General features: G+C 37.1%; 6 protein-coding genes and 2 pseudogenes across 6 annotated transcripts in view; 6 read left to right on the forward strand and 2 right to left on the reverse strand.

Moving 5' to 3' along the window:
• LOC125830853 (dihydroxy-acid dehydratase, chloroplastic) overlaps window positions 1-27,915 on the forward strand; it is a 275,530-nt gene that overhangs the window by 154,388 nt on the left and 93,227 nt on the right. The window lies entirely within an intron of this gene.
• The window catches only part of LOC125830891 (stress-response A/B barrel domain-containing protein HS1), a 241,399-nt gene that overhangs the window by 122,518 nt on the left and 90,966 nt on the right, over window positions 1-27,915 (forward strand). The gene's annotated exons all lie outside the window — the stretch shown is intronic.
• Window positions 884-10,607, forward strand: LOC125831124 (dihydrolipoyl dehydrogenase 2, chloroplastic-like; annotated as a pseudogene).
• LOC125830858 (probable metal-nicotianamine transporter YSL7) lies at window positions 5,858-7,459 on the forward strand (annotated as a pseudogene).
• On the forward strand, window positions 15,378-17,357 carry LOC125831125 (probable metal-nicotianamine transporter YSL7). Its single transcript, XM_049510310.1, has one exon. It carries the CDS (start codon window positions 15,378-15,380, stop codon window positions 17,355-17,357), a length of 1,980 nt encoding a protein of 659 aa, XP_049366267.1.
• Window positions 19,775-21,184, reverse strand: LOC125831126 (zeatin O-xylosyltransferase-like). Its single transcript, XM_049510311.1, has one exon. It carries the CDS (start codon window positions 21,182-21,184, stop codon window positions 19,775-19,777), a length of 1,410 nt encoding a protein of 469 aa, XP_049366268.1.
• On the reverse strand, window positions 21,890-22,970 carry LOC125830894 (60S ribosomal protein L29-2-like). The gene is made up of 3 exons (XM_049510073.1): window positions 22,920-22,970; window positions 22,681-22,808; window positions 21,890-22,135 (listed from the first exon to the last, which is right to left on the reverse strand). The coding sequence occupies exons 2-3, from the start codon at window positions 22,780-22,782 to the stop codon at window positions 22,055-22,057; spliced, it is 183 nt and encodes a 60-aa protein (XP_049366030.1). The 5' UTR covers window positions 22,783-22,808; window positions 22,920-22,970; the 3' UTR covers window positions 21,890-22,054.
• On the forward strand, window positions 23,682-27,894 carry LOC125830889 (DNA-directed RNA polymerases II, IV and V subunit 9A). The gene is made up of 4 exons (XM_049510069.1): window positions 23,682-23,803; window positions 23,899-23,974; window positions 26,579-26,737; window positions 27,553-27,894. Exons 1-4 carry the CDS (start codon window positions 23,775-23,777, stop codon window positions 27,631-27,633), a joined length of 345 nt encoding a protein of 114 aa, XP_049366026.1. The 5' UTR covers window positions 23,682-23,774; the 3' UTR covers window positions 27,634-27,894.

The raw sequence follows: 27,915 nt of genomic DNA on the forward strand, positions 1-27,915 counted from the left end.
GGACTGTCTCACGACTTCCCCCAATTCTTTTGCTCTTTTCCTAACCTCGTCTCCTTCTTCTGATGCCATTAACTTCCTCACGACATTATCAATGGTGGATGCAGTGACCACCTATTCGCGTTTCTGGTCCCATTCCCTAATGATCAAGTCTATTTTCAATATTTCTGTTAACAAAAAACCATTTTTTGGGTGGTCAGAGTGTGTAGCCCAAGCAATTATTGGGACTCCCATAGTAATGGTCTCTACACAAGAAGTCCAATCACACGCACTCAAGAACCCGCCAATGGATGAATGAGACAAGATTTCTGTTTGTGGTGCCCAATCTCTAACCAGTAATCCAACCCCGTCTAGTCTTTCCTCAAACCCTGCATGAAACTCAAATTTTCTTTTGAGGTCTGCCCCGAGATAGATATCTGTATTATCAGGATCGTATAACAACCATGTAAACTTTTGTTTGCTAAGCTCTAAACCCATCGCGAGCTCCTTAATTTGTTCATCAGAAAATAAAGTGTCAGATCAAATTAACTAGTTGAGGTCATCTATATGAATCGTAACTTTCCATTTGGATCTGTTTCATATGTATAGATAGGATTCATCATTAATTAACTAGGTTGATGTATCAACCTACCACGACCTCTTTTATTCAGGCTTGGGGCCGACAAAATTAGCAAACCTCACACAAGTGGGGGAGTTGTTCTTAAATTAAACTAACAATAACGACAATATACCCAGTGTAATCCCACAAATGGGGTCTGGGGAGGATTGTATGTATGCAGCCCTTACTCCTATAAACTGTTTACTATAGACCCTCGGCTCAAGTAAAGCATAATAAAATCAAGTATGAAGAGGGAGATACAACAATGAATTAGTTACGTTGAACATAATGGAGAAGAGAACACTAGCAACAATAGTTATTTAACCTTGCACTTTGCTTGTTTGAAATGTTCTTAAGCTTAATCTTCCTCTAAAAGTACCACAATGATTTTGAAGTTCTCTTTAAAACGCCAGCTAATTAACAGTCATTTTGTTCACAGGTTACTTTTATTGAAGCTCTAGATCAACTTATGCCTGGATTTGATCCAGAGATTAGTAAGTTAGCTCAATGGATTCTGGTAAATCCAAGGAAAATTGATTATCACACTGGAGTGTTTGCAACGAAGGTATTGATCTCTCTTGTTTTATGTTACTTCAACCACAAGTTTCCAAATATCTTAACTATCTTCCCTAATAATTCGTACAGATCACCCCGGCAAAGGATGGGAGACCAGTTGTTATTGAGCTAACTGACGCCAAGACTAAAGAAGTAAAGGACACTTTGGAGGTAATACAATATTATTGAGCTTTTTTCGTTTTTGGTTTTTATTAAAACATGTACAGGCATTTCACAAAATTTTGTCTGGAGGACATTGCTTTAGAGTCTTTGATTGTCTTTAACAATCAAAATTAGATTATTTTAGCTTAATATGTTATTTTAAGGTATGTGTATTTGAATATTTAGTAGCATTAAGACAAGTTGTGTTCTATATATTCTTGTTGTTTTTGAATTTATAGACGAATTTTGCATGTTTTAATAACAATTTTGTTTCATTTCTATTGCACAACCAATGAACTTGAACCTTTAATCTACAACATATACTTTGGTGTACTTTGTTCCCTGAGTGTCTATGAAATATCTCACAATATGAATGAAAAAAAGCGCAAATGGAGAAAAGTACAAATATATATGTTTAGTCCAAGACTACTAATTATGAATGACAAATATATGGACAAAGAATTTTGAATTTTTTTAAAGATAAAGTGAAATATCAATTGTTTAGTGTGGCCGAATCACTAGGAAAAATATGTCTTAGAACCTTGATGACGACACTGAAGCGTACATTAAGCGAGACAAAGAGATCAACACGTTATGGCCTCGCTTCAAGGCTTAAGCGCGCTTTGACAACACCAGATGAGGAAAAGTTGAACTTCTATATCAACTTGGGCAATCATTCCCTCATAAGCTAGCTTTTGAGGTTGAGTTAGACTCAAGATCCATTTATTTACAATTATACTTCATAAATCCTAAAGAATGTGAAACGGAATTGTGATATTTTTATTAATTTGCAGGTTTGTGAAAAAAATCAAGTGAGTGACCTCTGTTTTCTGTTTTTAGGTTAATGCAGCTCTAATTGCAACTGGCAGAGCGCCCTTCACGAATTGTCTAGGCCTGGAGAATGTATGTCTTCGCATAAAAACATATACAATAGTATTCATCTATACCAGGATTTTGTGCATTTTAATGGTCAACTTTTGCAGATTAACGTGTTGACGCAACGAGGTTTTATTCTTGTTGATGAGCATATGCGAGTTGTTGATGCTGATGGAAATTTGGCTAGTTGGAGCTACACTATTGTCTATATTGGCTAGCTTTTAATGTTGTTCTAATAATACTTTTACCACTAGGTACCTCACCTTTATTGCAATGGTGATGCAAATGGTAAAATGACGCTTGCTCATGCAGCCAGTGCTCAGGGAATATCTGGTGTGTGTTACATTATGTCACGGATATCTTCTATACAGTCAACCATTTTCCTTTAAAATCGCTATCATGTTACAACTCAGTATGACCTTTTCTTATGAAATAGTTGTCGAACAAGTCTCGGGAAGAGACCACGTGCTTAACCATTTGAGCATTCCAGCTGCTTGTTTTACTCATCCTGAAATCAGCATGGTTGGGTTGACAGAGGTGAAAACTGAATTTCTTTCTGGACTGCTTTGTGATGAGAAACCACTTAGATTTTGTGGTCTCCTTGTTGATAATGCTCTTATTATGTTCAAGTTTCTTCGCGAACTTGTTAATAATTGGAGGAGGATATTGAATACTTCAACATACTCACAAATCATTCCTTCCATGGTTGATGGGATTAACTAGGTGGCAAACTTCTTTTACGTAGTTTTTTCTTAAACTGGCTTCCACATTTTGCAGCCGCAAGCTCGAGAGAAAGCTGAAAAATAGGGGTTCGAGATAAGCACAAAAACAATCTTTAAGGCAAACACAAAGGCACTGGCAGAAAATGAAGGGGAAGGACTTGCAAAGGTTCTACTCATCTTTTACCTTTTGAATAGTGTTTTCATTTCATCGGAAACCATAATGGTTGAGATTCATGTGTTCCTCGAATGTTGAGTTCCTATAGCTAGATATTTGGTTATAATCCGACTTGCGGACCCTTTCTTCACTAATCTGACACATTCAAAATTGTGTTTTGGATTGAGATATCCTAACCTGTTTACTGCTTCTTTGATATATATAGTTGATATACAGACCAGACAATGGGGAAATTCTTGGAGTTCATATCTTTGGTATGCATGCTGCTGACCTCATTCATGAAGCGTCCAACGCCATAGCATTGGGAACGTCCATTCAGGTTATCCATTATGCGACACTATTTTATCTCAAGATTATGTTATTTTTTCCCTCTTTTGGGTTGGGACTTGGGAGCTTCAGTTTTGACCTCCTTCAATCTCTCCATAAACATGTTGAACTTTTCTCTTTTCTGATTATATTTTTGTTGTGATATCTTGCAGGATATAAAGTTTGCAGTGCACGCACATCCAACATTGTCTGAAGTCCTTGATGAACTGTTCAAATCTGCTAAGGTAAGCCTTTGTGTGACATTATAGGATAGACTAGGCGAAAAAGTAAATCACTTTAATAGTAAACTTGTTAATTTTACAACATTTTCTCTGACTAGCTAAAGGAATTGGAAAAAATTCAACCAGGTAACTAGTCAGGTCACGCATTGGGTGTTGGGGTCGAGTCTCAATTCGAAATTTGGATCTCAGATTTGATGGTGTAGTTGGGTTTCGGTTCGAAGTCGAATCTCAAGTCAGATGTCGAGGTGGGATCCAGTTCAGAAGTCGGATTCTAGGTCCCGATTCGAGTGTCGTATTCCAATTCAGGTGTTAGATCTCAGATTGGGTATTAGATCCCAATTTGGGGTCGGATGACGGGATCATGGTCGAGGTTGAAGTCGGGTCCAAAGTCGGATGCCGAGATCAAATCTTGAATCACTCATCAAGGCCGGGTGTTGGGGTTGGGATTAGGGTCGAGTCTAGTTTGAATGTCAAATTCTGAGTCTGGAGTCAGGTTCAGGTCTCGTGTCCGTCTCTCGTCTAGGTTTGTATGTCGGGGTCAAGTCCCAGTTTGAATGTCAGAGGTTCCGGTTGGGAGTTAGGGTGAGGTCTTGAGTCGGGTCTTGGGGTGGAATTCCATATTGTTCGTCGGGGTCGTGTCCCGGTTTAGGTGTCGAGGTTGACATTGGATCTTGAGTCGAGAGTTGGGATCATTTTTTGGATGGGGTGTTGAGGTCAGATCTCGAATTTGTCGTCGGGTTCGTGTCTTTGTTCGGGTACCGGGTTCAAATCTTGGATCGGTTATCAAAATTGGTTTCCAGGTCTAAAACTATTTTCCTAAAAAGTATTTTCTACTGTCTAGCGTAAAACGAAAGATATTTTCTGAAAAATGTTTTTTATTTACCAACCAAACACTAAAAATTAATTTTTCAAAAATATTTTCCACTTACCAATCAAACATGAGAATTTAGCCTATATTGATTGTCTTTCCATTTTTACTTATATGCCAAAAGTCATAAGTTAGAATTTCTAACTTGTGGCTTATTTTTAGCATTTTAGTTTAAAACTAAGTGCTTATAAGCACTCTTTAAACTTATCAAAATACTCGTGTTCAAAAATTATTTTAGCTTAGAAGCACTTAAAATAAGCTAATTCAAATTTACAAGGATAAAACATAATTAATTTTAACTATTTTGATTTTGTAAATTGACAAATAATTTAATACAACTATTTTTAGTAATGTCAACTAATATTAAATGGAAGGACTAGTGTGAGAGAAAAAAATATAAAAAAAAGGTTTAATTGTATTTGTAACCGTCAAAAGTACTATATATATATTCTACAAAAAGACCTTGATTAATTTAGGAAAATAGTTTATTTTGGTAAGTTTTTCTTACAGTTTCCCATTAGGAAACCGTAATTGTAATCCCATTCCATTCAGATTGAGTGGGATGAGGAAAAGTAGTCTTATTTTACCATTTCATGTCAAATTAGACTAAACCAAAAACCATCTAAAGTGATTTAATTATTATTATTCCCATTCCATCTCAAATCAGGAAACGTTATTTCTAAATTTATAGTTTGTAATGATAATAATTATGGTAAGAATTTAAGCTTTAAAACACTTAAAATAAGCTAATTCAAATTTACAAGGATAAAATTTACTTAATTGTAACTTTTTTTCCGACTCCATTTCAAATTAGACTAAACAAAAGCCTACTTCAATCAGGAAACGCTATTTCTAAACCTGTATAAATAGATGTAACATCCAACCTAAAATTATTCTCACCAAATTTTTACTTTTCACTTTCTCTCTTTCTTTGTTTGTTTGTTCGTTCGTTCAAATATAATTACTTACTAGTTAATAATGGTGACAAATACTGATCTAGAATTGGGAGTTGTAGCAGCAGGGGAATCATCAACAGAGAATGCATTCAAAGACGAATATGTTCCCCCCTGGCACAAACAAATTACGTTGAGGGCAATGTTCACTGGATTCATCCTCAGTGTCGTATTCAACTTCATTGTTTGCAAACTCAATCTCACTACTGGTGTTATCCCTTCTCTCAATGTTGCTGCTGGACTATTGGGATTTGCCGGAATTAAATCATGGACAGCTCTTACTCAGAAATTTGGAATGTTGAAACAGCCTTTTACTAGACAGGAGAATACCGTCATACAGACGTGTGTCGTTGCTTCTTCTGGCATTGCTTTTAGCAGTGGCACAGCAAGTTATATGTTGGGAATGAGTCCATACATAGCATCTCAGGCTGATGCAGGAAATTTACCAATTAATATTAAGAATCTTGCTATTACTTGGATGCTTCCTTATCTTCTTGTTGTTAGCTTTGCTGGCCTATTCTCAATTGTTGCATTAAGAAAGATGATGATAATGAAGTACAAGTTGACGTATCCAAGTGGAACCGCAACTGCATACTTGATCAACTGTTTCCACACTCCTAAAGGAGCAGAGCTCGCAAAGAAACAAGTTGGTTCCTTGTTCAAATCGTTTGGGTTCAGCTTTATATTTGGGGTTGTTCAGTGGATATTTGCACGTGCTGAAGGCTGCGGATTTGCTAGCTTGCATACATTTGGTTCCCAAGCATATGCCAAAAGGTTATATTTTGATTTCTCATCCACCTATGTTGGAGTTGGTATGCTTTGCCCCTACATGGTCAACATATCATTGCTAACGGGTGCTATAGTCTCTTGGGCTTTCATGTGGCCAATGATTGAAGCAAAGAAAGGCGACTGGTACTCTGCCCAATTATCTGCAACGAGTCTTCATGGTATCCAAGGATACAGGGTATTTATCGCAATTGCCATGATGCTTGGTGATGGTCTTTTCCATTTTGCCTACATGTTGGTGGTCACAATCTCAAGTTTCACAAAGAGGAAGAGTAGTACTCAGCAAGATTGTTCAGAAGAAGACGATGAAGATGAAAAGATACAAAACGAATACTTCTTGAAAGACCAGATTCCCAACTGGGCAGCCGCTGGGGGATACACTGGAATTGCAGTCATATCTATCATTGTGGTACCCATGATCTTCCACTCGCTCAAATGGTATCACGTTTTGGTTGCCTATTTAATTGCACCTATTTTGGCCTTCTGCAATTCTTATGGAGCCGGCCTCACTGATTGGTCCCTCGCTTCAAATTACGGAAAAATTGCAATTCTTACATTTAGTTATTGGGTTGGTTTGGAGAATGGTGGAGTGATTGCTGGACTTGCTTCATGTGGTTTGGTGATGAGCATACTAGACACAGCTTCTGGCTTGATGGGAGATTTCAAGACTGGTTACTTAACCCTTACATCCCCGCGTTCCATGTTCTTTAGCCAACTCATTGGAACTGCAATGGGATGTGTCATAACCCCTCTAGTCTTCTGGATTTTCAACTCTGCCTATCGATTAGGTGATCCAGAAGGTTCATACCCTGCACCATATGCTCTCATGTATCGTGGAATCGCCCTACTTGGCGTCGAAGGTTTTGGAAGTCTACCCAAACATTGCCTCAACCTCTCTATTTGCTTCTTTGTCGCTGCTATTCTCATCAACCTAGTGACTCAACTGCTGAAGAAATTTGAGACCAAGTACAGAATTTATCGATTCATTCCGAGTCCAATGTGCATGGCCATTCCATTTTACCTTGGAGGCTACTTTGCCATTGACATGTGTGTTGGCTCATTGATCCTATTCGGTATGCAAATGTATAACAAGCAGAAGGCTAATGATTTTGGACCTGCAGTGGCTTCTGGTCTAATTTGCGGCGACTCATTGTGGGGAATTCCAGCATCTATTCTTGCTCTAGCTGGTGTCAAAGCTCCATTTTGCTTGAAACTTTAGTCACAGACTACTATTAGCCCTTCCACTTAAGTCTAATTAGAGTCTTTTGATTGTCTTTAACAGTCCAAATTAGGTTATTTTAGCTCAGCATCTTATTTTAAGGTATCTGTATTTTGTTATTTAGTAAAGTTAAAACAAGTTATGTTTCTATATACCCTTGTTCTTTTCAAATTTATAGACGTATTTTGCATGTTTTAATAGCAATTTTGTTTCATATCTATTACACATCCAATGAAGTTGAACCTTTAATCTTCAACATCTACTTAGTTGTACTTTTGTTCTCTGGATGTCTGTGAATATCTCACAATGTGAATGAAAATAAGGTGGAAATGGAGTCAAATACAAATACACCTGATCAGATAGCAGTACTAATAAAAGGCTCAAAGAACTTAAGATAGCTTCGAGTCTGCAGATATTCACACTATAAACACATACACCTGATCATACGAGACATTATACACACAGATTCACATAATAAATCACTCCAGAAGTTCAACTTACCTCACAGAGTGATCCAGATTTAAACTCTTGATTCATTCACAGCATCAGGCACAAGTCACAGACACACAATATCACTGGACACTCACCACATCTCCATTTATTCACTACACAAAGCCACCAACACTCACACGTATGCATCTCCACCTTCATCTGATTAATGACCAACTAGTGTTTTTTCCTTTGTGTTTGCCAGTTAGACTGTTCCATCACTGTGGTATAACTAAGCAAAACACATCCAAATAAAGATAACCACACTGATCATGGTAGAAAATAGAACATGGCGAGTTATAGTAATCAATAAACTGAAAGGCAAAGAGAGTGAGTAAACAGTAAAATTGATTTCCATACTTGATGAAATCATTAAATACTAGTTCAGATAAGTATACCCTATAGAGACATCCTTTCAGCATGATGTTCAAAGATCAAAAGAAAATATATTGCCTTTCGGATACTTAGCCATAGAGAGCTGAAGAGTGCAAAAGTTGATATGCATGCCAGATATCCTAGGCTAATATATAAATGCGACTATTATCATCCGTTGAAATAAGTCAGTCACTAATGCTTGTGTTGGGATAAATTGACTACATTACAACACCTCTTGTGTTCTCTATATTCTTGTTGTTTTCAAATTTTAGACGTATTCTGCATGTTTTAATAACAATTTTGTTTCATTTCTATTGCACAACAAATGAACTTGAAACTTTAATCTGCAACATATACTTCAGTGTACTTTGTTCCCTGAGTGTCTATGAAATATCTCACAATGTGAATTAAAAAAAGCGCAAATGGAGAAAAGTACAAATATATATGTTTAGTCCAAGACTACTAATTATGAATGACAAATATATGGACAAAGAATTTTGAATTTTGTTTACGATAAAGAGAAATATCAATTGTTTAGTGTGGCCGAATCACTAGGAAAAATATGTCTTAGAATTTTGATGACGACAATGAAGCGTACATTAAGCGAGGCAAAGAGATCAACACGTTATCGCCTCGCTTCAAAGCTTAAGCACGCTTTGACAACACCAGATGAGGAAAAGCTGAACTTCTATATGGACTTGGGCAATCATTCTCTCATAAGCTAGCTTTTGAGGTTGAGTTAGACTCAAGATCCATTTCTTTACGATTATACTTCATAAATCCTAAAGAACATGAAATGGAATTGTGATCTTTTTATTAATTTGCAGGTTTGTGAAAAAAATCAAGTGAGTGACCTCTGTTTTCTTTTTTTAGGTTGATGCAGCTCTAATTGCAACTGGTAGAGCTCCCTTCACGAATGGTTTCGGCCTGGAGAATGTATGTCTTCGCATAAAAATATACAATAGTCTTCATCTATACCAGGATTTTGTGCATTTTAATAGTCAACTTTTGCAGATTAGCGTGTTCTGTTGATGAGCGTATGCGAGTTGTTGATGCTAATGGAAAATAGGTTAGTTGGAACTACACTATTGTCGATATGCTTTCACATGTCTGTTAATGTTATTCTAATAATACTTTTACCTCTAGGTACCTCACCTTTATTGCATTGGTGATGCAAATGGTAAAATGATGCTTGCTCATGCAGCCAGTGCTCAAGGAATATCTGGTGTGTATTGAATTATGTTAGGAATATCTTCTATACAGTCAACCGCTTTCCTTTAAAATCGCTATCATGTTACAACTCAGTATGACCTTTTCTTATGAAATAGTTGTCGAACAAGTCTCGGGAAGAGACCACGTGCTTAACCATTTGAGCATTCCAACTGCTTGTTTTACTCATCCTGAAATCAGCATGGTTGGGTTGACAGAGGTGAAAACTGAATTTCTTTCTGGACTGCTTTGTGATGAGAGACCACTTAGATTTTGCGGTCTCCTTGTTGATAATGCTCTTGAATAGCGTTTTCATTTTATCTCAAGATTATGTTATTTGTTCCCTCTCTTTTGGGTTGGGACTTGGGAGCTTCAGTTTTGACCTCCTTCAATCTCTCCATAAACATGTTGAACTTTTCTCTTTTCTGATTATATTTTTGTTGTGATATCTTGCAGGATATAAAGTTTGCAGTGCACACACATCCAACATTGTCTGAAGTCCTTGATGAACTGTTCAAATCTGCTAAGGTAAGCCTTTGTGTGACATTATAGGATAGACTAGGCGAAAAAGTAAATCACTTTAATAGTAAATTTGTTAATTTACAACATTTTCTCTGACTAGCTAAAGGAATTGGAAAAAATTCAACCAGGTAACTAGTCACGACCATCGCCCACTTAGTGAATCAGTTGCTGTCTGAAATTCTCAAGCCTAATGTGTTTGAGGGAACTATTGCACCACCGGTCTCGCTAGAGGATCATCTCAACAAAGCACTGAGATGTAACAAGGATAGATTTGGTTTACTTGCTGCATATCAATTAAGTTGCAAATCAGGTTTTCATGAGAAATTGATACATTGATTCCAAGGTATTTTACTGAGGCCTTGGAGTGTCGGTGTGAAGTGAAAATCGACATTCTTAAGTAGTGCTCCTGGAAGCCTTTTCAAATGTTGTAAGAAGATGAATGTTTTGTTGTAATTGCAGAACAGAGGAGGCTTATAGGCTCTGCCTCTATTTGGTTTATGCTTTGTATTGATAGTTCGTGTGTAATTTGCTAGTGCAGAGTCCAATGAAACGTTTAGTATAGCAACCATCAAATGCTTGTAAATTCCGACTCTGATTTTTCTTTTTCCATATTTTATGACAAGGGACACTTGAATCAGGTGAAACCAAGTAGTACCAATGCAATAAATTTTATATGGAATCTATAAAATCATAAAAGATCAAGAGCAGTCATTGAACCAATTATGAGAACAGAACTCTGCGTTCGGAACGGAGAAAAACAACATGTTCGGTTGGTTATAAGCTTTGGTAAACATTTTATCTAAAAAAAACTTCATTAAAAATGAGAAAATGACTTCCCAAGTGGAAGTAGGAAAAACAAGTTCCACGGTCCCAAGTCAAGTGATCGAAATTAAATGAACCATAAAGATAAGATGCAACTCCATCTATGTAATATCCGGCAATTTGAATTAGCTATGAAGAGGCTTAGAATTGGAAATTTTCATTTTTGGAAAGAATTTTAAAGTTCTGGAAATTTGGTTATGGGAAAAAGGTGAGTTTTTGGACAACTTTGAACAGTTATAACTCCTGGATCAGGATGAGTTAGGTGTAGTTCTAGATATTTTTGTGAAGCTCGTGGAACGATCTTTCCAACGCGGCCGAGTTTGCTCGATTCCGAGTTTGTATGAGTGAGTTGTGCCCGTTGGAAGTTGGGAAGTTGGCAGGGAAATCCGTCCGGAAATTTTAAGGGCATTTTGGTCTTTTCCCTAATCAATTCTTTTGGTTATATTTAAGTGTTGGACTGATTTTTAGATCAGTTTGTCCCATTTTAAAAGAGTGAAAGTAAGGGTTTGAGAGTGAAGAGGAGAAGAAGAGAAGAAAGAGGAGATCAAGCAAGATTCCGTCTAAGATCGTCGTGGATATCGTCGGGGGTGATCCCTACTAGGTATGTGAGTTCATAGTGTGGGTTTGGTCCTTTTCCCCACACGCCAAACTCGTTTTATTTTCAAGAAAAGATTGGTTGTGTTGTTGAAGTTGTTGAAGTTGTTGGTTGTGTTGTTGAAGTTCTTGTTGATTTGGGACATGATTTGGTTGTGTTTTTGAGTTGAATCTCTTGTATGTTGAGGGATTTTATGATCCTTAGTGTTTGGGATTGAAACCTTTGAAGTTAGGGTAATTTAGAGTTGGGAAAAAGAGGGAGAAAAGTCGGGTTTTCTGGGGAAGGGGCTGGCACGTCGCGCCTGCCAGTGCGCCCCAAAGGGGACTCTGAAGTCCAGCCCTTGGGGCGACGCGCCTAGCAGAGCGCCAGCAGGTCCCTTCTGAGCTTCAAGGGCTGGCGCTCCGCACCTTGCAGAGCGCCAAGGACGCCAAATTTCCCCTTTCATTTCACCCTTTCTCATTCATGTTCCTTGGAATTGTACCTATGTTCCTTAGTTGTTTCCAACACTCCAAAGTACGTCTAAACGTCAAGAACTCGTCCATAACATGTGATCAAACACCTTGAATCCAAAATTCCAATTCAAGGAGAGTTAGTTTCCAAGTCAAGCAAAGTTAAGAAGTAAGTTCAAGAAAGTCTCTAAAGCTTTTCAAGAGTCTTTATTGAATGTTTTAACTTCATTTTAAGGATCAAGTTTCAAGTCGAGTAAAGAGTATAGAGTTCAAGCCAAGTGAAGAGTCTCAAGTTTCAAGTTAAGTCAAGAGCATAAAGTCGAGTCCATTTCTCAAAAGTTATTAGGGAACTATGTATTTCCCAAAGAAGTTTCTAAATGTTTTTACATTTGAGTAAGAAAGGAACATCAATTCCAAGAGAGCCTTTGGGCTAGATTTGAGCAATTATCTCAAACTAAAGAAAGATGTGTTTAAAACACTTATGAGCTAAAGTATATTTTTGGGAGTAGTCTTGAGCACCGAGTTGGGGACACGAGTTCATATTAACTCAATTCTCCATAAGAACCATGCGGCCAACATGGGATTTTCTCGGGTCATACTTTTTAGATGATCACAAAAGTTAAGCTAGTGGATCCACTTAGTAAAGATAGCTTCCTATATCACGGCTAGGTATAAGATGGTCCTTGGGCAACGTGAGGTAAAACGTTGTATCACCACTAGGGCTCATAGTGGTAATTGTCGGTTAAAGAATCTCCAACAAAAGTTATATTACTTTTATATAAGTAAAGTTGAGTTTGTTATTGTTTTATCATTAACGAGCTAAGTTGTTATACTGTTTTACAAGCTTTATATATTGCATGTGTCTTATTGCTTTATATATTTTGAGTTCAGTTATTCATGAGTCGTACAGAGCCACGGTAAGTGTTCGCTTGTACTCTTTTCAAGCTTAAGTGGTGGTTTAGATTTCCAGCTCGCATACTCGTACATTTCATGTACTGATGCCAGTTGGCCTGCATCTTATAATAATGCAGACACAGGTACCCAGGATCAGCATCCAGCACGTCGTTGATCCAGCTGAGCACTCCAGAGTCAGTGGTGAGTCTCCTTGCATTCCGGAAGACTCAATTATTTTGTGTTCTTAGTTTTGTTTTATTAGGGTGTTGTGGGGTCTGTCCCAACATCCATCTCAGTATTTTAGAGGCTTCATAGACAGTCAGTCGGTTAGTTTTGAGTCTCTCTTCTATGTATATATGTAAATATCCTATTTTGAGATTCGAGTTGCCTTTGTGGCCAGATTTTATAAGTTAAGTTGTTTTGTAACCTTGCATTTGCATTGATTTATTCTGTTGGGTTAGGTTTCCGCTGAGTTAAGAAAGTCAGGTCAAGGGTTCGCTTGGGGCCAGAAATGGTCTCCGGGTGCCGGTCCCGCCCAGGGTGTAGGCTCGGGGCGTAACAATCTATTTAGAGTATGTTAAAAATCTCGCCAATACAATCCACGGTACACAAAGCAACGAAATACAAAATAATAGTTGAATGTAAAAAAACTAGAGTTTATAGTCAGGTCCCAAGTTAGAGTCAGGGTCAAGTCCACATTTGAAAGTCAGGTCATGTATTAGGAGTCAGGTTTCAATTTGAAAGTTTGATCTCAGGCCTGGTATTGGATTCGGATCTCACGTTGAGAGTCAGGATCGGGTTCCGATTTGAAAGTTGGGTCCTGAATCGAGAGTCGGGGTCGGATGTTAGAGTCGGGTCACGCATTAGGTGTTGGGGTCGAGTCTCAATTTGAAATTTGGATCTCAGATCTGATGGTGTAGTTGGGTTTCGGTTCGAAGTCAACTCTCATGTCAAATGTCGAGGTGGGATCCAGTTCAGAAGTCGGATTCTGGGTCCCGATTTGAGTGTCGTATTCTAATTCAGGTGTTAGAGCTCAGATTGGGTATTAGATCCCAATTTGGGGTCGGATGATGGGATCATGGTCGAGGTTGAAGTCGAGTCCAAAGTCAGATGCCGAGATCAAATCTTGAATCACTCATCAAGGCCGGGTGTTGGGGTTGGGATTAGGGTCGAGTCTAGTTTGAATGTCGAATTCTGAGTCGGGAGTCAGGTTCAGGTCTCGTGTCCGTCTCTTGTCTAGGTTTGTATGTCGGGGTCAAGTCCCAGTTTGAATGTCAGAGGTTCCGGTTGGGAGTTAGCGTGAGGTCTTGAGTCGGGTCTCGGGGTGGAATTCCATATTGTTCGTCGGGGTCGTGTCCCGGTTTAGGTGTCGAGGTTGACATTGAATCTTAAGTCGAGAGTTGGGATCATTTTCTGGATGGGGTGTTGGGGTCAGATCTCGAATTTGTCGTCGGGTTCGTGTCTTTGTTCGGGTACCGGGTTCAAATCTTGGATCGATTATCAAAATTGGTTTCCAGGTCTAAAACTATTTTCCTAAAAAGTATTTTCTACTGTCTAGCGTAAAATAAAAGATATTTTCTGGAAAATGTTTTTTATTTACCAACCAAACACTAAAAAATAATTTTTCAAAAATATTTTCCACTTACCAATCAAACATGAGAATTTAGCCTATATGGATTGGCTTTTCATTTTTACTTATAATCCAAAAGTCATAAGTTAGAATTTCTAACTTGTGGCTTATTTTTAGCATTTTAGTTTAAAACGAAGTGCTTATAAGCACTCTTTAAACTTATCAAAATACTCGTGTTCAAAAATTATTTTAGCTTAGAAGCACTTAAAATAAGCTAATTCAAATTTACAAGGATATAACATAATTAATTTTAACTATTTTGATTTTGTAAATTGACAAATAATTTAATACAATTATTTATAGTAATGTCAACTAATATTAAATGGAAGGACTAGAGTGAGAGAAAAAAATATAAAAAAAGGTTTAATTGTATTTGTAACCGTCAAAAGTACTATATATATATATTCTACAAAAAGACCTTGATTAATTTAGGAAAATAGTTTATTTTGGTAAGTTTTTCTTACAGTTTCCCATTAGGAAACCGTAATTGTAATCCCATTCCATTCAGATTGAGTGGGATGAGGAAAAGTACTCTTATTTTCCCATTTCATGTCAAATTAGACTAAACAAAAACCATCTAAAGTGGTTTAATTATTGTTATTCCCATTCCATCTCAAATCAGGAAACGTTATTTCTAAATTTATATTTTGTAATGATAATAATTATGGTAAGAATTTAAGCTTTAAAACACTTAAAATAAGCTAATTCAAATTTACAAGGATAGAATTTACTTAATTGTGACTTTTTTTCCGACTATATTTCAAATTAGACTAAACAAGAGCCTACTTCAATCAGGAAACGCTATTTCTAAACCTGTATAAATAGATGTGACATCCAACCTAAAATTATTCTCACCAAATTTTTACTTTTCACTTTCTCTCTTTCTTTGTTCGTTCGTTCGTTCGTTCAAATATAATTACTTACTAGTTAATAATGGTGACAAATACTGATCTAGAATTGGGAGTTGTAGCAGCAGGGGAATCATCAACAGAGAATGCATTCAAAGACGAATATGTTCCCCCCTGGCACAAACAAATTACGTTGAGGGCAATGTTCACTGGATTCATCCTCAGTGTCGTATTCAACTTCATTGTTTGCAAACTCAATCTCACTACTGGTGTTATCCCTTCTCTCAATGTTGCTGCTGGACTATTGGGATTTGCCGGAATTAAATCATGGACAGCTCTTACTCAGAAATTTGGAATGTTGAAACAGCCTTTTACTAGACAGGAGAATACCGTCATACAGACGTGTGTCGTTGCTTCTTCTGGCATTGCTTTTAGCAGTGGCACAGCAAGTTATATGTTGGGAATGAGTCCATACATAGCATCTCAGGCTGATGCAGGAAATTTACCAATTAATACTAAGAATCTTGCTATTACTTGGATGCTTCCTTATCTTCTTGTTGTTAGCTTTGCTGGTTTATTCTCAATTGTTGCATTAAGAAAGATGATGATAATGAAGTACAAGTTGACGTATCCAAGTGGAACCGCAACTGCATACCTGATCAACTGTTTCCACACACCTAAAGGAGCAGAGCTCGCAAAGAAACAAGTTGGTTCCTTGTTCAAATCGTTTGGGTTCAGCTTTATATTTGGGGCTGTTCAGTGGATATTTGCACGTGCTGAAGGCTGCGGATTTGCTAGCTTGCATACATTTGGTTCCCAAGCATATGCCAAAAGGTTATACTTTGATTTCTCATCCACCTATGTTGGAGTTGGTATGCTTTGCCCCTACATGGTCAACATATCATTGCTAACGGGTGCTATAGTCTCGTGGGCTTTCATGTGGCCAATGATTGAAGCAAAGAAAGGCTACTGGTACTCTGCCCAATTATCTGCAACGAGTCTTCATGGTATCCAAGGATACAGGGTATTTATCGCAATTGCCATGATGCTTGGTGATGGTCTTTTCCATTTTGCCTACATGTTGGTGGTCACAATCTCAAGTTTCACAAAGAGGAAGAGTAGTACTCAGCAAGATTGTTCAGAAGAAGACGATGAAGATGAAAAGATACGAAACGAATACTTCTTGAGAGATCAGATTCCCAACTGGGCAGCTGCTGGGGGATACGCTGGTATTGCAGTCGTATCTATCATTGTGGTACCCATGATCTTTCACTCGCTCAAATGGTATCATGTTTTGGTTGCTTATTTAATTGCACCTATTTTGGCCTTCTGCAATTCTTATGGAGCCGGCCTCACTGATTGGTCCCTCGCCTCAAATTACGGAAAAATTGCAATTCTTACATTTAGTTATTGGGTTGGTTTGGAGAATGGTGGAGTGATTGCTGGACTTGCTTCATGTGGTTTGGTGATGAGCATACTAGACACAGCTTCTGGCTTGATGGGAGATTTCAAGACTGGTTACTTAACCCTTACATCCCCGCGTTCCATGTTCTTTAGCCAACTCATTGGAACTGCCATGGGATGTGTCATAACCCCTCTAGTCTTCTGGATTTTCAACTCTGCCTATCGATTAGGTGATCCAGAAGGTTCATACCCTGCACCATATGCTCTCATGTATCGTGGAATCGCCCTACTTGGCGTCGAAGGTTTTGGAAGTCTACCCAAACATTGCCTCAACCTCTCTATTTGCTTCTTTGTCGCTGCTATTCTCATCAACCTAGTGACTCAACTGCTGAAGAAATTTGAGACCAAGTACAGAATTTATCGATTCATTCCGAGTCCAATGTGCATGGCCATTCCATTTTACCTTGGAGGCTACTTTGCCATTGACATGTGTGTTGGCTCATTGATCCTATTCGGTATGCAAATGTATAACAAGCAGAAGGCTAAAGATTTTGGACCTGCAGTGGCTTCTGGTCTAATTTGTGGCGACTCATTGTGGGGAATTCCAGCATCTATTCTTGCTCTAGCTGGTGTCAATGCTCCATTTTGCTTGAAACTTTAGTCACAGACCACTTTTAGCCCTTCCACTTAAGTCTAATTAGAGTCTTTTGATTGTCTTTAACAGTCTAAATTAAGTTATTTTTGCTCAGCATCTTATTTTAAGGTATCTGTATTTTGTTATTTAGTAAAGTTAAAACAAGTTATGTTTCTATATACCCTTGTTCTTTTCAAATTTATAGACGTATTTTGCGTGTTTAAATAGAAATTTTGTTTCATTTCTATTGCTCTTTTAATCTTCAACATATACTAAGTTGTACTTTTGTTCTCTGGGTGTCTATGAATATCTCACAATGTGAATGAAAATAAGGCGCAGATGGAGTCAGTCAAATACAAATATATATGTTTTCTCTGTTGGGATTTGAACACGAGATTTCATGGTGCTCAATTCACTTTATCGATCACTATGCCAGACCCTTGGCTGCTAGTCCTCGTTCACGTCTTTTTAGCTGTCATTTTCATGTAGATGGACAATTTATGATTTTGTTTCCTACATCTGTTGCTCCCTTTCCTTTTGCACCACATGACTAGCAAAATGTTGCACGCTCTTTGATGAACTATTCAAATCTGCTAAAGTAAGCCTTTCATTCTCAATAATTGATATCACCGATATGACAAACTAGGCGACGAAGTAAAAATCAGACTTTAACTGTGAACTTACTAATTTACAACCTTTTTGATGACAAAATATCGACCAGGTATAACAAGTCACGACCATATATCGCCCACTTATTGATGTCTGAAATTCTGTAGCCTATAAGTTTTCGAGGGAACAACTGCATCACCAGTCTAGCTAGAGGATCATCTTCAATAAAGCATTGAGATTTGGATGACTTGCTGCATATCAATAATGAGAAACTGATTCCAGGGTATTTTACTGAGGCCTTGGAATGACAGTGTGAAGTGAAAATCGACATTCTTAAGTAGTGTTTTCAAATGTTGTAAGAAGATGTATTTCCTGTTGTAATTACAGAACAGAGGAGGCTCATAGGCTCTGCCTCTATTTGGTTTATGCTTTATATTGATGTAATTTGCTAGTGCAGAGTGCAACGAAACGTTTAACATAGGATGTATTTTAGTGATACGCATAAGAAGTAACAGAGAAAGGTCAAGTGAAACCAACTTGGAAAGGTATGAGATTTCTCATTTCTGTTGTGATTTTCCCCTGAAACAAATTAGAATGAGAAAGGTTGTGATGCCTCAAATTCCTCAAGCGGCAAATGCCATTTGGGATCGATTAAAGAATAAAAGTAATTGTTAGTATTTGAAGATGATGAGGCTGCTGTTGTGATAAATATATAGTTCCATTAAGCAGACTACAACACATACACAAATACACCTGATACATATATAGTAGTACTAATAAAAGGCTCAAAGAATTTAAGAGTCTGCAGATATTCACACTTACACATAGATTCACATAATAAATCACTCCAGAAGTTCAACTAACCTAACAGAGTGATTCATTCACAGCATCAGGCACACAATATCACTAATTAGGCAACTATAATTTTCTCAGACACTTACCACATCTCTATTTATTCACTACACAAAGCCACCGATACTCACACACATCTCCACCTTCATCTGATTAAGTGTTTTTTCCTTTGTTTTTGCCAATTAGACCGCTCCATCACTGTGGTAGAACTAAGCAAAACACATTCAAATAAAGATAACTACACTGATCATGGTAGAAAATAAAACATGGCGAGTTATAGTAATCAATAAAATGAAAGGCAAAGAGAGTGAATAAACAGTAAAATTGGTTTCCATACTTGATGAAATCATTAAATACTAGTTCAGCATGATGTTCAAAGATCAAAAGAAAATATATTGCCTTTCGGATACTTAGCCATAGAGAGCTGAAGAGTGCAAAAGTCGATATGCATGCCAGAGATCCTAGGCTGATATATAAATGCGACTATTATCATCCGCTACGTTGAAATAAGTCAGTCACTAATGCTTGTGTTGGGATAAATTGCCTACCTTCCCAGGACCCTGCTTGAACGCAAATTTCCTTCATGCATCGGACTGTCCTTTTTCATCATTTGGTTGAAATGGCAACGACTAGGGCCTAATTATTCAGGGGAACGATCAAATACAAAAAGAGTAAGCATGTGGTCTTGGGGGTCCCTTGTTTCATCAGTTTTAATTAATTAGTCAAGTTGCCATGTGCTCTTGGGGACTACCATTTCTCCTTCCTTCAATGCCATTTGCCTCCAATAATATATATCAAGATTAATATATACGAGTTCTGTCGAATTCAATAATATTGGATGTTACTAAAAATTTCACTAAATATAGATACTAAAGCATTTCAAAGATCATTCATATATTAAGAACTAGTTTGATCAAACAACAGAGATTTCAAATAGGATTGAAAGAATTATTGAAAGAGCATTTAAAAAAGCATAGAAAATTCTATCTAGTGATATGCGCGATAAAATAATCCAACTCCATTCGAGAAGCACCCCCTTTCTCTGTGGACTGTCTCACGACTTCCCCCAATTCTTTTGCTCTTTTCCTAACCTCGTCTCCTTCTTCTGATGCCATTAACTTCCTCACGACATTATCAATGGTGGATGCAGTGACCACCTCTTCGCGTTTCTGGTCCCATTCCCTAATGATCAAGCCTATTTTCAATATTTTTGTTAACAGAAAACCATTTTTTGGGTGGTCAGAGTGTGTAGCCCAAGCAATTATTGGGACTCCCATAGTAATGGTCTCTACACAAGAAGTCCAATCACACGCACTCAAGAACCCGCCAATGGATGAATGAGACAAGATTTCTGTTTGTGGTGCCCAATCTCTAACCAGTAATCCAACCCCGTCTAGTCTTTCCTCAAACCCTGCATGAAACTCAAATTTTCTTTTGAGGTCTGCCCCGAGATAGATATCTGTATTATCAGGATCGTATAACAACCATATGAACTTTTGTTTGCTAAGCTCTAAACCAATCGCGAGCTCCTTAATTTGTTCATCAGAAAATGAAGTCAACATTTCATAAGATACGTAAAGAACTGATTTTGGAGGTTGTTTGTCCAACCAATCCAAACAGGGGAATCCGTTTTTTTCTTTCTTAGTAGGCCGGAGAACCGGTCCTATCGCCCATTGTTTCTGGTCCTGTCCAATTCCAAGCAAGTCGATAAAAATATTATTACCTTCCATTACTTTGCTTGTATTATGAATATCACCCGCGGAGCTCTTCCCTATATATTGAACTTGAAAAGATCCTATCCGCGTGATTTCATCGCAATACCATCCTTCAGAGGATGGAAGCCTTTGAAGTAGTTGTTGTTCAAGCGGGATAGGCAATCCCACATGAGGAAATATGTGATCACAATACATACCAAAGGGCGAAATCACAGGGTTAAAGATGTAGGACTCTGCATTATCAAAAGATGAAATATCCTGAACATTATAACACATTAGACAATCATGAATCATGACAATTCGTCTTGATTTAGACGAAATATCACGTAAGAAGGAAGTAATGGATTGGCGGAGATGCATGGAAACATTCCAGAATAAATGGAAATGTTTAGGTACTTCACTCGGGATATCAGGGTCGAGCGGAGTAGTAGTCATTTGGAGGTCATGAAAATGAATATTGGCTAAATCGGAAGGATTTATCACGGTGGCACGAGTCCTAGTGTCGTGATTGTAAGTGTGAAGGCTAAGATAGTGAACAGAGAGACCATAAGAACAGATTAGGCATGCAAATTGGAGAAAGGGGTCAGGATGACTTTGAGTTTGAAATGGAACCATAACTACAACAACTTCATCACCTAATTGTTTCTTCAAGTTTGGAATATTCTCAGTGTTATCCATTGGATTTTCAGTATAGCTAGCAAATAAAGTGAGAGTGAACAAAGAAATAGGAGCGCTGGCTAGCGTTTGTAGAGATGAGATACAAGTGTGTTGCATTCAACAGGTGTGTGGGCATAGTAAAACGTGGTTAATCGAACATCCTTCATCAAAAAAATTGTACTGTTTATGTCCATACCAACATTTTAATGGTCATCTCGTATATATTATTATTCATCAGTTAGCTAATACTAATCAAACCATTGCATTTCAAACATCAGAAACCAAAATGGTTTATTTTTCATTCAAATTGTGCTTTGGATCAAGAGTAACAAGGAAACACTGTAAATTGCACATACAAACGCACCTGACCAAGTCGCACAAAGACTGGAATTCAAAAGTGATACAGATTTTAAACAGGCAACAGTCTACAGCAGGAACTCTATTCATTCACAACATCAGCCACAAGCACACCTCGTGTCTCACAGACTCCATAAACAATCACAAACTCAATCACTCAAGAGACAAAAATACTCAAAACACATCTCCGTTTACGACCCATATATGCTCAATAGTGTTTTTTTCTTTGTTTTGCCAATTAGACTGTTCCATCACAGTGGGTATAACTAGGCAAAACACATCCAAATAAAGATAAACAGACGAAACAGGAACACAGGACATGTATTGGTGAGTAATAGTAATAAAATTTACTGCAAAAGAGCCAATGAGTAAACAGTAAAATTGGTTTCCATACTCGATGAAATCATGAAATGCTAGTTCACATAAGTAGCAACTATATTCCCATAACAAACAAAATTAAAAAACGCAAAATTTGGATAACAGTAACAGCAATAAACAGAAATCCAGAAAGCCCCTATTGCTCTAGCTTAGTCTCTATTCTTCTGCGGCAGTTTCATCATTCTTCTTGTTGTGCTTCCTAGCATACCTCTGGTTCCTCAAGAACTTGGGATCCATCTGCATTTACACATATAATAACTTAGAATACGAAAAAGACGAGCTTACACATCCATACATCACAAGTCCCAACATATTTGGCATTCATGCTAACCCAAATTCAAACTACATGAAACTACAACATCTTAAACTGTGATTTCACTATTTTTTATATGAATACTCGCAAGTTACAGTACTAGGCTATAGCTTTCCAGCATCTAACCATTTGACAATAGATTTTGAAAACTTATCATCAAACATACGTTTAGCCATGAAATTTGATCTGATTTTTAAATATTTCCATCAAGCTTATGGATTTTTGGGCTTCCACTCAAAAAGTTTCAACTTTTTGACAAGTAAAATGCAGGTTTAATCGTAACTTCAAATTCCAAAATCAACACATCAGCAGCTCAAATTTTCACTTTGTAAGATTCAACTTCTAAATCTACAGCCTAATAGGAGCTAAATGTTACTAAATAGAACAATAATAAACGCATTTGCTCTATTTACCCATTGATAACCGAGCAGACAAACAACATCGGTGAATAAACATTTTTTTTACATACCCCTTTGGTGGAGCTGTGACGGTGACTCTTTGGCTTCTTGATTCCATTCCTGTGAGCCTTGTACGACTGATTGTGTGCGGTATGATTCTTCGACTTGGCCATTTTTGGTCTTCGATCTCACAATCAAACTACAGAAATATAAGAAAAAAGCAAAAATCCAACAGAATTTAGCACCCAAATCGCAATTTTTTTTCAGTTTAACAAATGCACGAAAAGGGGAAAGAGAGAAATTGAAATACCTGCCGCCGGTGTTAGGGTTTTCAGTAGAGATGATGAGGAATGAAATTAGGGTTTTATAAATTAGGTTTATATAAGGCCCGAGTCAAAATGAAAGGCGTTAATTGGTCTTGTCTCTGATTGGGCCTTTGGGCTTTAGATTACAAAAGCCCAATCCTAACAATTTGGGGGAAATTGGGAAAATAGCCTCTTTTTCACCTCTAATTAAAGTATCAAATGTACTAAAATGTTCTTTAATTTTGTGGCTTTAAATATGTAACATGCAAAATTGAAATTAAAGTGTTGACGAAAAGGAAAATGAGTCATTTTTTTGGAAACAGACTAAAAAAAAGTAGGTCAAAACAGAGAGAATATTATATTCTCATAAAAATTTGGCTAACCAATTACAAATTTCATGTGTATTTGAAGTTTAACTTGATAATCTTAAACTTTAGGTACATACCTATAAAATTTGAACGTTTAAGAGTAACTTCCAACTTTAGGTACATACCTAGTGTTTAGAGCCCACATTAGAGTTTCGATTAAATTTGGATCGCGCACTACAGGGTCCATTCAGAATGACGCTTACAATAATTTTTTTTATATCCAAAGCTCAAACCCGAGAACTCTGGTTAAGGATGAAACAGTCTCATCATACTAAGAAGAAGATTTAATTTTAAAAAAAAAAATTGGGGCATTGGTATAGTTTTCCACAGTTGGTGGGTTCCTTTATAATTAAATAAAGTAAACAATAAGTTCCTTAAACCTCCATTAAAACCCCCCAAAAACTTTCAAGAACCCCACAGCAAAAGCTTAGAACAAATCGCTCAATTTTCTCTGTAAAAGCTTCGAAATTCAAAAGGAAAAAACTTGCGAAAATGAGTACTATGAAATTTTGCCGAGAATGGTTTGTTTATTTTGTTCTGATTTCTTCTTACATTAAATTTTAAGTGTTAATTTCAACAAAATAGTGACCAATTTCTTCATGAATTTTGATTGCAGTAACAACATTTTGTATCCAAAGGAAGATAAGGAGCAGAAGATCCTCCTTTATGCTTGCCGTAATTGCGACCATCAGGTTCGACCCATTGTTCTTTTTTTCTTTTTTTTTTGCATTTTATACAGTTGATTCTGGTAGCTTGTGCTACATCCAGCATCCTATGGGGTACTTGTGAAGAAATGTTTTAGATTTTACTGGGGGATTTTGTAGTTTTGTATAGTGTTACGAATAGGGTTTAGAGTATAGTTGAGGAAAAACCCAAATGTGGTGAGTTTTCGTTTGGAATTGGGGCTTATTAGTAGAAATTGCGAGGAAGCTTACTGGATTTTGTCTAAAAAGATTGAATCTTTTGTTATTGCAAGGGCTTATCTAAGGGAGATTTTTTCTCTATATGTTATTGCTATATTTGTGGTGTTCGGGATGGCTTGTGTGGTCTAATTCAGCGAGCGGGCTGTCCAACGCAAAATCACAAGTTGTGGAGGTGATTTTGTCTACCAAGTGTGTGTTATAGATTGGAGTTGAATCTGGGATCTTCAAGTTGTTATACACATGCTTCAATATGTTTCCTAAGGTTTCCATATTATTGGATGTATGAAATTTAAGTTCCAATATTTCACATCTCCTAGTGCATTTAACCGAAAATAAAGTGTACTCCTGTAGATTTGTTTTACTTTTAAAGGAACTTCTTGTGTCAAAAGTGTGAAATAAATTTATTGCTTTTATGGTATCTGTCTTATCCATGCATGTATCAATCCAAACATCCCAAACACTTCCTATTTGTAATTGGATTTCCTGAATAGTATGGTTGAACTATTTTGTTGAAGTTGTCTTTATAACCGACCTTTTGGGGCAATGGACCTAATTTCTGTCAAGTCTGAGTTGTCTTTAATCTTTATAACCAACCTTTTGGGGCCATGGACCTCATTTCCGTCAAGTCTGAGTTATCTTAGCAATAGCATGTCCACTGTATTTCTCGGAAAATAAGGGCTCAAGTGGCATAAAAGGTAAAGTGATAACTCATAACTATCATCTGATCACCAAGGCCAAGCTGCAGTTTTCTATGCACTCTTCACTTCTCTTCTCTTTTCTTGTTATTTCTCATCTGATTGCTTGTTAGATTGGAATGGAAAATAAGATATCTTCTTCTTCACCTCTAAGTACACAATTAAGTGGGTGCAAAACCTAGACACCAAGGTTCAAATTTCAATAGAGACAAAAAAACACTAGTGGAATTTTCTCATTTGTATAAGCTTTGATGCGCAAAGCTATCCGGTACATGTGTTGGTGGGAGGTAGCAGGTACTCGGTGGAATAATTGAGGTGCACGTAAGCTGATGCAAACACCACTTATCTACTATATTGTATATTTTTGAAATACTTCTGTTACACAGACTCGTCTGTACAATCGATACGGGTGTGTATTAGTATTTGGTATGGATTGTATTAGTGTAATTTTGAAGAAACCATATAAAGCACCAAGGCACATATTACACTTGTTCAAGATGGTTAGTCAAGTAATGTGAAGAGATCCATCTTCAGAAAATGTTTCTTGCTTACCAAAGAAAGGAAAATGAAGATCCATGTAACATAGCCTAATACCACATCTATCTCTAGATGTGTACACATATAATGTTTATATTTGTGTGTGTATGGAGGGGAAAGAGAGTGAGAGTGTGGTGCAAGAGGGCCTGGAGATCAGATCATTCGAGTCCCGTAAAGCTGGGGATGGATTCAAGTGGGAAGCTTGACTCTTATGGTGGATGTTGTCAACTAATTGTATCAGGTCCATATGTGTTGAGATTGGATATAAATAGCTTGCAGCTGTCCCTCTATCAAAATTAGCACGATTATTGCTATAAATCTTGATTTTACCAGCCACAGATTTTGTTCCTTCAAAAGGGGGCACCTATTTGGATATACCCTATATATGCAACATGTTTTCTTTTGTGCTTCTTAATTTACCAAGCTTTTGTCCACAAAGGCCCTTTTTTCCTGATGTTATTCTCATTCTCAACCAATGCTGCATAATGATTGCTCAATATAGCAGTCTAATTACTATCATTTTCTAGATCTTTTACTCTGCATTGAATCGTAATATGTATTAACAATAAAGGAAAAACTTTGTGCTGCTGTTTCATCCCTTAATTTTGCTTGTCGAATTCCATTCATTCCTTAAAGCTAATTAAGTTAAAAGATTACCTTTCTTGTCCAGCTATCTTTTATCCGAGTAGACTTTCCTATCCAATTACTATTAGTTAGTCATTTTGTTGGAGCTTATCCGATAGTACTTTTGCTCCTTTGCTTTATTTACTGTGCTAAAATTTGTCTGTTTGAAACTTGAATTTCGTTTTCCAAGAACGAGTGCTTGTAGACATCAAGGTTTTTAGATCATCTATGTTTTGACAAATACAATTCTAATTCAAAATGGAATCTGGTGACTTGTCTAATGCTCCATTTGCTTTGTCTGTCATATTTGCCTCCTTTACTTGTGCTGCTAATTCTAGCTGTAGAATTAAATCGCTAAGAGCTAGAAATTGTAGGCTAGCTTTAGCACTCAAGAATACTTTCTTAGTGTTACGTTTTCTTTTATCACTAGAATACTTTCTTAGTGTTACGTTTTCTTTTATCACTATGTGATGTCAACTTTGAGTTCCATCTCAATACTTATTGTCATACTTTTCAGGAGCCTGCTGAAAACAATTGTGTGTACAGAAATGAGATACACCATTCTGCTGCAGAACGCACACAAGTATTGCAGGATGTAGCAGCAGATCCAACTTTGCCTCGTACAAAATCTGTTCGATGTTCTCAATGTGGTCATGGAGAAGCAGTTTTCTTCCAGGTCATTTTCATTTGTCTATGCTTTCTTTTGTATTTAAGCCACAAATGCTTGCATATTACTGCTTTCATATCTTTTTTTACTAATATGCCGGAGTTTCTGGTTTCAGTGGCTGGGACAATTTAAAGCTTCATATCTCTCATTTTTGCCTTTTGATCTTATGTGGATTTTTTATCTGATCTACGGTGAAAGTAAATAGTTTTGTAGTTTCTGTGACATTGACAAATAATCATGACATATATCCTGCTGTGACTTGTTGGAGATGTCCACTTTGGAATATCTAAAAGAAAACACTACGATTATGGTAGAAAAGAAACTTCTTGCCAAGTTAAATTAACCTGCATTCGCAGGAGCTTGGTCTAGCTGTATATGTGCATCGAGAAATTTCACTGTCCTCAGCTACTAGGAAAATTTTTACTGTACCCCTTCACAACCACCATACAACCTTTCTGGTCCAGTAAATCCTACTAAAAGTTTTCGGGAGAAATCTTGAATCTCATTGGTTTAGGATACCGGGACTCCTTTTCTTGGAATTTACAATTCTACTGCCTGAATGATATAGAAGCAAACAGTCTGTACCTTTTCACTTCTCTAGATAACATCATCCTTTCAGTGTATTATTTCCTATATACCATCTTATTCTATTGTGGTCTGTAAGAGCTTCCATACTTCTTTATTTGAAAGACAAATTACGACTGAAGATCAAGACTCTTATCTTTAGATTTTTGCTATAACAACCTGTATTTGATTGCTCGTATGTATTATCTATCTAGTGAATATCTTTACACTGTTTTCTGAAACATTTGATATATGTGCAGGCAACTGCAAGGGGAGAAGAAGGTATGACACTCTTCTTTGTTTGCTGCAACCCAAACTGTGGCCACAGGTGGAGGGACTGAGATTAGATTTTGCATTATGGGGGTGCACTGTTAGTTCTTGATGTATTCGAAAAACTAATTCTAAACAAAAGGAAAACACCGTAACTGTTCATCATGTAGTTCATGTACAATGTAATGAATCCTGTCACATGTTGGATTGGAACACCATGTTATATTACTAAGGCGAAATTCTGAAGACTTGCATTCGCGCAAAGTTTCTGTTATCCACCATGCTCTTATTGTGTTTGCTTAAAGAAATGAAGAGTGGTGTCTTTTGCTAAATAGCCATACTATCTTAGTAGC

Source organism: Solanum verrucosum, unplaced genomic scaffold, assembly GCF_900185275.1.
Source record: "Solanum verrucosum unplaced genomic scaffold, falcon-dt-bn FXZP01000049.1, whole genome shotgun sequence".
NCBI classification, from domain to species: domain Eukaryota; kingdom Viridiplantae; phylum Streptophyta; class Magnoliopsida; order Solanales; family Solanaceae; genus Solanum; species Solanum verrucosum.